General features: G+C 38.6%; 1 protein-coding gene across 1 annotated transcript; it reads right to left on the reverse strand.

Annotated features, from left to right (window-relative positions):
• Positions 1-1,875: 1,875 nt before the first annotated feature.
• LOC133640569 (fibroblast growth factor 7-like) lies at positions 1,876-12,179 on the reverse strand. Its single transcript, XM_062034059.1, has 4 exons — positions 12,075-12,179; positions 11,185-11,758; positions 2,479-2,585; positions 1,876-2,391 (listed from the first exon to the last, which is right to left on the reverse strand). The coding sequence occupies exons 2-4, from the start codon at positions 11,468-11,470 to the stop codon at positions 2,176-2,178; spliced, it is 609 nt and encodes a 202-aa protein (XP_061890043.1). The 5' UTR covers positions 11,471-11,758; positions 12,075-12,179; the 3' UTR covers positions 1,876-2,175.
• Between the last annotated feature and the right edge of the window lie 600 nt (positions 12,180-12,779).

The following is a 12,779-nucleotide window of genomic DNA, read 5'->3' on the forward strand; positions in this document are numbered from 1 at the left end:
AAATCATATTGATTTCATTAAGCCCAATTTATAAGCTAAAAGGAAAAGCAAAGGTGCAGTAATTCTGGTAATTACGGTAACAGCAGACGTTACGTGGGGATTCTGGGTAATCAACATATTGCGAAGGGTCACCGCATATAGCATAACACACACTCAACGACAACAACAAACCCACGAGGAAAAGTTTCAACATGGCAAGCAACAGTAGCAGTGAGTTGAATGAACAGGATACCGGTACACCACAACTGATGGACGGGAATACTTTAAGGTGGAAGAAGAACAGAAAGTTTGACTTAAAGTTCAAGCTAGCGGTTGTGAAGTATGCGGAGCAGAATTCTGGTTTGGCAGCCGCCAGGCAGTTTAACATTGACCCAAAACATGTACGAGAATGGAAACAAAAAAAGGGAGAACTACTATCTCAGTCGGCAATCGATGGAAAACGGGCTCGCTTATCTGGTGGAGGTAGGAAGAAAGTGAGCGACGAGCTTGATGCTAATTCGTGTCAGTGGATAATCACGTATGCTGCTTTATTTAAAACTTGGAGTACTGTAGCCTTTATTTTATTTAAGTGACAGTATTATTGTTCTGTTTTGATGGTGGGTTTTATACTTGAGTACTTGGTACCATAATTTTATTTTTCCTGGTAGGCTGCTTTATTTAAAAAGTTTATTTATTTTTAGTATTGGTATTCTATTTGACAATTGTTGCACTACTGCCATGTTGAGGCCTTGTTGATCTCTTGTCTTTTGATAGCCTACCTCATGTTGGTCTCTTGTTTTTTTGTTTGTATGTTTACAATAGCTTTTACATTTAAAGTTTTTTGTACGAAAAATAATACTGGACAGTAACAATTCTACCGTAACCAAATAATGGCCTGGTGCAGGCTGGTGCACAAATAAATAAAAGCCTTGTGCAAATAACCGCACATGTCCTAATAGCCGCCCGGGGTCTGACCCCATTTTGTGAAATAAACGCCCGGGCTACTATTTGGTAATATACGGTAAGTAGTCACAGCCTTTGCTTAATACTTTGTTGATGCACCTTTGGGAGCAATTACAGCCTGAAGTCATTTTAAATACGATGCCACAAGCTTGGCACACCTACCTTTTGGCATATTTGCCTATTTCTCTTTGCAGAAACTCTCAAGCTCCATCAGGTTGGATGTGAAGCGTTGGTTTTCACCTAGGTTGTCTCTGTACAATGCTGCACTCATCTTTCCCTCTATCTTGACTAGAGTTCCAGTTCCTGTCGCTGAAAAACATTCCCCGAGCATGATGCTGCCACCGCCATGCTTCACTGGAGGGATGCTATTGTCAGGGTGATGAGCGCTGCCTGGTTTCCTCCAAACATGACGCCTGGCATTCACACACCAGAGTTCAATCTTTGTCTCATCAGACCAGAGGGTTTTGTTTCTCATGGTCTGAGAATCTTTCGGGTGCATTTTGGCAAACTTTTTACCAAAAACGGCTTCCGTCTGGCCATTATATCATACAGGCCTGGTTGGTGTATTGCTGCAGAAATGGTTGTCCTTCTGGAAGGTTCTCCTCTGCTGTAGCTCTGACAGAGTGACCATCGGGTTCTTGGTCACCACCAATGTACAAAGACATCATGGATGAAAACCAACACTTCCCATCCAATCTGATGGAGCTTGAGAGGTGCTGCAAAGAGAAAGTGGAGAAACTGCCCAAAGATAGGTGTGCCAAGTGTGTGGCATCATATTCAAAAAGACTTGAGGTTGTAATTGCTGCCGAAGGTGCATCAACAAAGTATTGAGCAAAGGCTGTGAATACTTAAGTAAATGTGATTTTTTATTTTTTTAATAAATTTGCAAAATTAAAAAAAAATCTAACTTGTCACATTATCATTATGGGGTATATGAATTCATTCCATTTTGGAATAAGGCTGGAACATGACAAAATGCGGAAAAATTAAAGTGAATTCTTTCTAGATGCACTTCAAATGTCTATTATGTCTGGATGAGGATTCAGTTTCCAATCCAACCCCTAATTGATCAATTAAGAGTTGTGTCCCAACTCCCAATATTGTCTTCTGTATACTGTGTATATAATAACTTATACTGTACATCTTCAGAAGTGTGTAGTGTGGCCGGTGATAAGTTTTAAGGTCCATTAAAATATTTGGTAACTGAAGTTGTACAAATATGAGTCCTCTGTCTTAGTCTGCCCTTCTCTCCTCCTCCTTGCATTTCATAGGGATGAAGTGCGATGCCACGTGCTCCCTCCTCGTCTTCTTCCCTCGCAATGGCCGCCCCTTCTGAGACAGCGCTATGAACATTTCTTTGCCGTTTTTAGTCCACTTTGTGGAGGAATAAGCGTTGAAGAAGTTTTCTAGGAAAACCTCCTTGAAGTTGCAGTTGTCGTTGTAGATCCTCTGTAAAATGTCACAAGAATGGCAACTTAAAGTTCAGGCTTGTGATGTTGCCATAAGCATTGTATCTTTTTCACTTTGAGGAAGTACCTTGGCCTGCAGCTGCCCAGCCTTGTTCATGGCGATGTAATGCTGACTCTTTACGCCTTTGATGGCCAGAATGCCCCCTTCAGACACTGTCCTGATCTCTAGGATGCCTATCAAGCAGTGTGAAAATGGAGACATAGAACAGATTAGTTAAAATGCAGTTGACATCCAGCCTTCACTCCAGAAACCAGTGATTCCACCCTCATTTGTCTTCGTTAACAGAACGAGACACGAGTTCCTGTGGTTAATTTGAAAGTGGCCTCTCTGGCTTCATTCAAGCTTGTTAGTTGACCTGCCTGGCCTTTACACAAGCCACAAGCTATATGCCATTGCACATATGGGAAACAGATTAGGGCCAATTCCCCTGGGATTGAGAAAACAACCTTGTTATACGAGATATGCACGCCATACTCAAGGCCCGCCCTTCAAAACTGTCAGAGTACACGCATTTATGCATTACAAGCAACAAATAGTTCACTTTTGTGTATTTGTATGCAGTACACACAGTTACATTGTTGGCAGCAGAGGCAACATGTACAAAACACAAAACCAGTGAAGTTGGCACGTTGTGTAAACCGTAAATAAAAACAGAATACAACAATTTGCAAATCCTTTTCAACCCATATTCATTTGGATAGACTGAAAAGACAAGATACTTAATGTTCAAACTGGTAAACTTTGTTATTTTTTGCAAATATAAGCTCATTTGGAATTTGATGCCTGCAACATGTTTAAAAAAAGCTGGCACAAGTGGCAAAAAAGACTGAGAAAGTTGAGGAATGCTCATCAAACACTTATTTGGAACATCCCACAGGTGAACAGGTTGATTGGGAACAGGTGGGTGCCATGATTGGGTATAAAAGCAGCTTCCATGAAATGCTCAGTCATTCACAAACAAGGATGGGGCGAGGGTCACCACTTTGTCAACAAACGCGTGAGCAAATTGTCGAAACAGTTTAAGAACAACATTTCTCAACGAGCTATTGCAAGGAATTTAGGGATGTCACCATCTACGGTCCGTAATATCATCAAAAGGTTCAGAGAATGTGGAGAAATCACTGCACGTATGAGGCAAGTCCGAAAGCCAAAGAATGTCCGTGACCTTCGATCCCTCAGGCGGTACTGCATCAAAAAGCGACATCAGTGTGTAAAGGATATCACCACATGGGCTCAGGAACACTTCAGAAAACCACTGTCAGTAACTACAGCTCGTCGCTACATCTGTAAGTGCAAGTTAAAACTCTACTATGCAAAGTCAAAGCAATCGATCAACAACACCCAGAAACGCCACCGGCTTCGCTGGGCCCAAGCTCATCTAAGATGGACTGATGCAAAGTGTAAAAGTGTTCTGTGGTCTGATGAGTCCACATTACAAAATGTTTTTGGAAACTGTGGACGTCGAGTCCTCCGGACTAAAGAGGAAAAGAACCATCCGGATTGTTAAAGGGGCAAAGTTCAAAAGCTAGCATCTGTTATGGCATGGGGGTGTATTAGTGCCCAAGACATGGGTAACTTACACATCTGTGGAGGCACCATTAATGCTGAAAGGTACATAAAGGTTTTGGAGCAACATATGTTGCCATCCAAGCAACGTCTTTTTCATGGACGCCCCTGCTTATTTCAGCAAGACAATGCCAAGTCACATTCTGCACGTGTTACAACAGTGTGGCTTTGTAGTAGAAGAGTGCGGGTACTAGACTGGCCTGCCTGTAGTCCAGACCTGTCTCCCATTGAAAATGTGTGGCACATTATGAAGCGTAAAATACCACAACGGAGACCCCGGACTGTTGAACAACTTAAGCTGTACATCAAGCAAGAATGGGAAATAATTCCACCTGAAAAGCTTCAAAATGTGTCTCCTCAGTTCTCAAACGTTTACTGAGTGTTGTTAAAAGGAAAGGCCATGTAACACAGTGGTAAAAATGCCCCTGTGCCAACTTTTTTGCAATGTGTTGCTGCCATTAAATTCTATGTTAATGATTATTTACAAAATAAAATGATGTTTCTCAGTTCGAACATTAAATATCTTGTCTTTGCAGTATATTCAATTGAATATAGGTTGAAAAGGATTTGCAAATCATTGTATTCTGTTTTTATTTACCATTTACACAACGTGCCAACTTCAATGGTTTTGGGTTTTGTATTTCAAATGAAATATCTTATAACTCCATGGATTAGTCAACCCTTGTTAAAAAAAAGGGCATTTATTAAAGTGATAGATTGTGCACATTATAGCAAGCAAATACTCATTGGTGAAAATAAAGTGCAGACATTTTTGGACCCAACAGCTGGAAGAAAGAGGGAAGACCTCTATTAATTTTTTTCAGACTGACATTGAGCATGCAGTGTTGATCTCACTGGCTAGATCACAAACAGATGATAGTCTCCCAATCTTGGAATGTTGTTTATGCGCACCACTCTTTGACTGACTACAACCGCCCCTTTAGAGCATGCTCAGAGTTAGTCATCCCTGCTTTGTTATTGTTCAGGTAATCCCAAAGCACAAGCAGTTGTAGCACGTTTGCACATTTTTACTCATTTAATTTACTGATATTGTTCATTAATTAGTGCAAATTTTCCTGTTGGATTGCTTTGAGTAATGGTAGCTTTGATACATATAGTATATGTATGTGTTAGAAAGCACAGCGTCATGCTCTTATAGATAGAAGATGCAGTTCCAATAATATTATATCGGGACAGAGTCGCTACTGTGCAAAGATGGAACATATTACTACACTCAAATACTGTAAACATTATGTCCATAATGCATGTAGCTGCCTCCATGTATATTTTTGTTTTGGGACCACATTCTGAATTACTGTATTTTTTGGACCATAGGAGGCACCGGATAATAAGGTGCACTGCCGATGAGCGGGTTTATTCGGGCCATACAAAAGGCGCACGGGTGTAAGGTACATTAAAAGGGTTGTAATATGATTTTATTTCAACATTTAAAACATTTTCTTGTGGTCTAAAGAACATATAATGGTGGTTCTTTAATCAAAATGTTGCATATATTATGTTTTACAGACCATCTTCAATTTGCTTTCTGAAGGGTGCGCCGATTTGTGGGCGGTCTTATTTAAGTCGCTCCACTTCAACAGCGTCTTCTCCCCGTCATATTTCCTTGTACCTGTAGATTTTAGCACTTCCACAGCGAATATACTGACAGATATAAGTTAGAACTGTACGTTACTTAGTATTAGAAATGGCAACAGCGGAGGATGAATGCCCCACAACAAGAGGAGAGAGAAAAAGAAAGAGCTTATTGACTACAATGGCGGAAACGCACACATTTTTGGGACTTCCAAATACACATCAGCGGTTACCAATAGGTAAGAAAAGTTGATTTTGCATAATATTGTGAAACAAAACGTCAGATAATATGCCTTTTAATAGGTGCAAGTTTTAGGTCCTTATACACACACCATAATAAAACCTGTATATTGAAGCACAGTACGTCTGACTACCATAGCAGTAATGATCCGCTTTCCATCAAGCGGTGCGGCTTCATAGCTTACCAAAGTCGTACTAAAACATTTTGACACATTTTTTAAAGCTGTGCGTAATGTCTTATATTCTCAATGAAACATCAAAGTTTGGGTCTTGCTTGCTAGCGTCATTTATTAAACAGGTGTCATCCTGCAGTTCACACGTATCTCTTATGTGTAACTGCCATCTACTGGTCACACATATCATTACACCATGTACCAAATAGAATTGCTTCGAGGTTGTGAAGCACGACCAGAATTAATATGTGCATTAGGCGCATCGGGTTATAAGGTGCACTGTCGATTTTTGAGAAAATTAAAGGATTTTATATATATATATATATATATATATATATATATATATATATATATATATATATATATATATATATATATATATATATATATATATATATACACTACCGTTCAAAAGTTTGGGGTCACCCAAACAATTTTGTGGAATAGCCTTCATTTCTAAGAACAAGAATAGACTGTCGAGTTTCAGATGAAAGTTCTCTTTTTCTGGCTATTTTGAGCGTTTAATTGACCCCACAAATGTGATGCTCCAGAAACTCAATCTTCTCAAAGGAAGGTCAGTTTTTTAGCTTCTGTAACGAGCTAAACTGTTTTCAGATGTGTGAACATGATTGCACAAGGGTTTTCTAATCATCAATTAGCCTTCTGAGCCAATGAGCAAACACATTGTACCATTAGAACACTGGAGTGATAGTTGCTGGAAATGGGCCTCTATACACCTATGTAGATATTGCACCAAAAACCAGACATTTGCAGCTAGAATAGTCATTTACCACATTAGCAATGTATAGAGTGTATTTCTTTAAAGTTAAGACTAGTTTAAAGTTATCTTCATTGAAAAGTACAGTGATTTTCCTTCAAAAATAAGGACATTTCAATGTGACCCCAAACTTTCGAACGGTAGTGTATATATATATATATATATATATATATATATATATATATATATATATATATATATATATATATATATATATATATATATATATATATATATATATATATATATATTTCCATTGTAATCATTGCACAAGATGGTGCCATATCCCCATTCTTTGACAGTGACGTCACTTTGCCACCCCCACGGATTGCGCGTATGTGCATCCAAATGCAACGTTTCGTTGACTTTTTAAAATTTTGTTTCCTTTTCCAGTTGCTAAAATCTCATTCTAATTCCAAAGACAGTTACTAAAAGGCACCAGTAATTATTAAACATTACTCCTTAAATAAATAAAGCCAATAAAGCTTTTGATTCTGATTCTGATTCTGAGGGAGCAGCATGGACAATTTGCATGAAAAACAGCTCTCAAACAAACTAATTACAACTGCGAATCAGTTCTCATGGATTCCTTGAAAAAGCCGTTCAAAAGACTCGACCCGTTCGCGAACGTTACATCTCTAATTCTGTGCAATTTAAGCAAATGATATGGAAACGATATGGCTTAAGCCATAAGTTCCAAAAATAATGAGCTAAACACCGTGTGCAATAAGAATGATGTGTACTATAAGTGGGCGTGTTGCGTGTGACCTACTAAGACTGAGTATACAATTGATATTTTTTGTGCAGACTATCCTATTAAATGAGGTTTTTGCATTTACTACCAGCGTTATGTGCCCATGGAAAAACTCATTTCCCTCTGCAACGTTTTTCGACGTCGAACAAACAGCACACAGTTATAATATGTGAAATCCTTTATGCAAAACAAAATCGCAATTTAGACAACAGACACCATTTTTTAGCACACTGACGGTGTGCTGTGCATGGAGGCGGTTGACCATCACAACACTGCAGCACATTCATGCAACTGGAATGATCCAAAAGCAAGGAAGTGCATATTTGCAAGACGTTTTTTCCAAATAGGAGATATATTTAAAAAAAAACACCAGCAAATACCTAAACGCATCAATTGAATTTGTTTTAATCAGCTCCTTAAGTTATACAGCAGCTATAAAATTATATTGCTGAATAGACGATATATCGATTATTTCTTTATTTCTGGCAGTCTATATAGAGGGATTTTCTGTCCAGCTGTTTCTGCAGCGTGGTCGCCCTCTTTTCTCACAGCTGTGTGTGTAACTGTGTCATTTTGCACATTTGTTTGAGACGTGCTGAATAAATATGTAAAATAGAGCCACCAGAACAATTTCAGCCTTGATAATTCATATTGCACACGATGAATAAATGTATTCACATCTCTTCCTCCTAAAATAGCGTGTGTTCTGATAATCAGCATATATTTTGCATATTCATGAAGACAGACACATGTTCCTTATTTTGCTGACCGAAGAGATGCAAACCAAACCTTTGGTACATCCGGTCCTGTGTGTTAAAATTGTAAATGATGGTAAGTTATTAAGCCTTTATCCATTGTCGAGTTATTTTAGCTTCAAAATACACACTACTATTTGCAGGTCTGCATTAGTCATTTCTAAAATACGTTTTTATGTTGTGCGTGATGTGAAGCTAATTTTGCAGAAATCCCTCTCTTTCCCCCTCAAACTATAAAACACAAAGTTCATGTTTTTCATTTGTCCTCTTGCGGTTTACTTTGTTCTTAATTAACCTGGCAGAAGTTTGTCTGCTCCTTTTTATTGCAATCACGATTCTATTTGCTGCAAACTCACATTAAGCACTGCCCACGGAGTTAAACTTTAATGTTCATGTGCTGACAATTACTGTTTATAAGTTTAAAGTAAAACCAGCTGCGATCTCATTTGTCCTGCCACTTTGTTTGTTTTTTGGATTACTCACTAAAAACCAAATTGTCCCAGAAACTGTTGCAATACCTGACAGTAATAGTGCATGTAATGTTTTTTAAATGATTATTTTTTATAATGATCGCTACAGCACCGTTTTGTTATTTTCCTTGAATCTCAAAGGGACAGTCGGAAAAGCAAGTTGTTATCGGAGATAACAGTGTATGCTCTCTGAAATGACAAAAAAGCAGAATACACTCCGTAGCCATGCTTCCAGTTTGGAATGTAGAAGCCAAAAAAATTTCTAGTGTCAGTTTCACATTGTGGTTCTTTTTTGTTTCGTACAAAACAATGCCTTTGTTATACTTACAACTGATATAGAAATGTACACACTGTAGGTCAAATTAAAGGCTTGTTTGCTAAATGTCTGTGTGCTCTTTGCGTGCAATTGTTAGCCACAAAAGACTGAATCATTGTTTCTGTTTTTGTTGCCAACCATCGACAAACATCTTTCCCACCCGCTTTGAGGCCTTCTGCTGTCATACTATACCAAACATTCCAGTTAGAACATTCTTAGCGTGAGATTCCCGGTGGCGTCTTAAAAAATGAACTTTCATAAAACTTCACCTAAAAGCAAACATTTATAAATGTGAGCGACTGTTTTTGCAAAGTCCCATTTTGGATGACACTGTTTCTGTTCTACAACCACCGTTGAACATTCCACAGTTAACTTGTGTTGACGGCCATTATTTTTGTAATGTGGACTTTTTTTCCGACGTGGTTCCACTTTAGACCGCTTTCCCTACGTAAAAATAATCAGGAGGTTGTCATAGTTGAGTTTTGGTGCCCATTCCTTGTTTTATTCTCAATATGTTTTGAGGGAGAGTAAATAAGACAGAAAAAATGTGTAAGGTCACACGTGCTTGTCACTAGCCCCTCAGTTAACTTCATTACAGACTTGTTATGGTTTTGAAGGGCCCCCGCAGCTACCTGCTTTGTTTTAAAGCTGTCACTCTGGCTGCACTAACAAGGACACACGACTCAATAAAGCTGTTATTCAGCAACACTTTGCCAGCACCTTGACGGACTGAAGAACTTTTACAACTAATCTTGAATGGCACATACAGTATAACTAGTAGGCCTGCAGGAATTTAAACTTCCCTCTTGCCTTCATCTTGACCCAGGTTCACTGGAACTGTCACAGAAATGATAGTGCAAATGCTGAGAGATGCTTTATGGGGAAAATGACCAAACATTTTAATGATTTGAGGGCTACAAAGCTGGTTAATACAGCACAGCATATCAAGCAATCTCAAGATAACATGCAAATATTCCCACTCGGGGTTGTGAGCAGTGTAGGAATGACATTAATGCAGTCAAATTAGATTGTATAGATATATAGACATAGCTGTATAATCACTCGCCATACAGCAATAGATGATATCTGTCTATTACCTGACCGCTTCTATGTTAGCTACCTCTCTTTGTTTATAATGTATATTTTCTGCTGGCTCTACTCTATTCTATGCTGCCCTTTTTTTTGCTGCAGCTGTTACATATACTGTAATATTGCACATATGGTAATTGGGATTTGTTATGTATTGTATATATATTATATAACAATATAATATAATATCATAAACATAATAATATAATATATCAGTATATATTATATACTGTATATATAATATGTAAATATTACATATATGTTATATTTTATAGTGCTACTATGGTACATTTTTAGTCTACTTTATACCTGCATTATCCTTTCCATCATTTGTAACTGACCTACTGTGTGGAAAAATTTCCCTTGTGGATCAATAAAGTTTGTCTAAGTTTAAGTCTAATTCTTATTAAGTGAAGTGATCAATATTAATTATTTTCTCTAAATGATCTCAAGTCAAAGACAGAACCAGTAAGGCTTAGAAAAGGCTAAGGGAGAAAAAGTAACACTTTAGACAAACATGGCTATATGTTGCATGATTTTCAGTGGAACCAACCATATAGTTTTTAGGAGTGTCCCGTTTAAACTTTTGCACTTTCTATAGTATACGGATATGGAGCCTTGAGTAATGTCGGATGCCGATTTTAATCCAATACAATATCAGCATGGATCAAACATACTTTTTGTAGTATGAAATGTTAGAAAGGATTGAAAAAGTAAAATGACTCAGAGAACAATGGTAGGTTTTTTATGACAGACTTATTATGGTTCTCAGTGTTAATTTGTTTTTTGGCAACACCCAAGTGGTCACAATAATTCATAAAGTTAAGCTCATGATGTAGTAAATTGAATGATGCGGACACATTTGTTACTGAATACTTTGTAATACACCAGAGACTTTGCATGTGTTAGTAACATGCAACTATGATTATTTGATACCGCATGCAATATATCCTTCCACGACACTAACATTAATTGCTTATCAACTGTTGCGTGCTATGTTTTGCTATACATTTTAGTAAACAAAACAGTCCTCCTTACTGTAACAGTTGGTCGGGTCTTGAGTCCCATTGATGTGTCCTTCGTCGTCAATTGTCAGGAACCACTGCGTGCGGCTAAACAGCTGTCGGATGCGCACATCTCCTCCCTCCATGTAGTCATAATTCCTGGTGTGACGCTCATGTCTTGAACAGTTCATGATGGCAGCAAGTTGCACCGGAGTGCAGTCACTGTAGACCACACACACACTGCTGAACAGGAAGATGGCATGTAGGTACAGTCCCGAGAAAACTTTTGGAAGGTTCCATGTCAGTATCCATTTGCGCATTATAATACAATGCAGTTGGGATCAATGAACAACATACTGAAATAGACGAAGAGATTGATGCGGTTATCCAACTGGACCCTGTCACTCAAGTTTAACCTCTGGGTCACTGCTCTTGCAGCAGGGAGCCCCTGCAGGACGTTGAGTCAGGCTGGTTGAGGAGGGAAAACTTCTGTAGCGTGTTGATGTTGAGATTTGATAACAATCTTTTGCCGGTGTTTTTGTCTGATGGCTCTTCCTAGTCTTCAGTGAGGCTACACACTGTCTGCTCCATCTTCTCAAGACCACAGTCTGTCAAAGGGCACAATGGAGCATGTCAGGAAATGTTATGCAAACTTGTCACAACCACTTGTTTCAGCCTGTTCTAAGCAGCTGATCAAAAATAATAATGATTGTGTATACAACATGCTAAATAGCTGAAAAGCTTTATGTGTGAGATTTAGAGTAATTCTTGGCTATAAATACACACTATTTGGGTGTAATTTGACAGGCATGTGCTTACATGTGTAATAAATTACATCACTGCTTTACAGTATCGACAGTTGTGAATCCAACATGTGTCATCACAAATATGTGCTTTCAAATCAAGAAACAAAATATGACTTACATGTGATGGCAGTACTTGCCAGAGATGTATTCCCGTTTTTCAGCAATTTGAATAAAAACACTTAAAATAAGTCCAAAGAGAAGAGAGCTTCAGTTCCCAAGGATGTCTGCCTGCTTCTGGCACAGAGACTCTGTGCATCCTCCACTGTCGCTTACATAAATGCCTCCCGCCGACCTCACTTGAGAGCAATTAGATCCCAACCAGTCAGCTGTCCCTGGCTGAGATGCAGTGAAGTAACACCCTCCGTTTGGTTCTCGCTGTCTCTCACACTCAAAACATGAGAGGGAGCTATAAACTCTTAATAGCAGCCTCTGCGTCCTCAACTTTTGGACTCAAGTGTTTTGGTTTGCACACACTGTTGCAGACCTACAACAACGTCTGCCTTTTTCCACGAAACCTCTCGCCCTTCAAACGCTTTACAGTGTGTTACAAATGCCACAGGGACTACCTTACATGCTGTAATTGTTCAAATACTTTCAGTATGATTAAACCTTAGGGAATGTCTTACTTATAATTTTAGATACCACAATTAGTCGTTGTTCTTTGTTGTACCAAATCGCTGTAAAGGATTTACCGTCTGACATAAGAGCGCTTCAAAGACGAGCACCAGCTTTCTTTCTTATTGTGTGGGATAGTGGAATAGTGGAAAGCAATACGTTATGGCTGGCAGGTATCCATCCAAGTGGAGAAAACAGACATAACTGT

Source organism: Entelurus aequoreus, linkage group LG02 (genome assembly GCF_033978785.1).
Source record: "Entelurus aequoreus isolate RoL-2023_Sb linkage group LG02, RoL_Eaeq_v1.1, whole genome shotgun sequence".
NCBI lineage: Eukaryota > Metazoa > Chordata > Actinopteri > Syngnathiformes > Syngnathidae > Entelurus > Entelurus aequoreus.

Bases quoted from the DNA above. Each gene is read 5' to 3' on its own strand.
- LOC133640569 (XM_062034059.1), bottom strand. From the start codon at position 11,470: ATGCGCAAATGGATACTGACATGGAACCTTCCAAAAGTTTTCTCGGGA. The intron at 2,586-11,184 runs GTAAGGAGGACT...ACTGCTTGATAG, and splicing joins AGACCCGACCAACTGTTACA to GCATCCTAGAGATCAGGACA. The intron at 2,392-2,478 runs GTACTTCCTCAA...GACATTTTACAG, and splicing joins CTGGGCAGCTGCAGGCCAAG to AGGATCTACAACGACAACTG.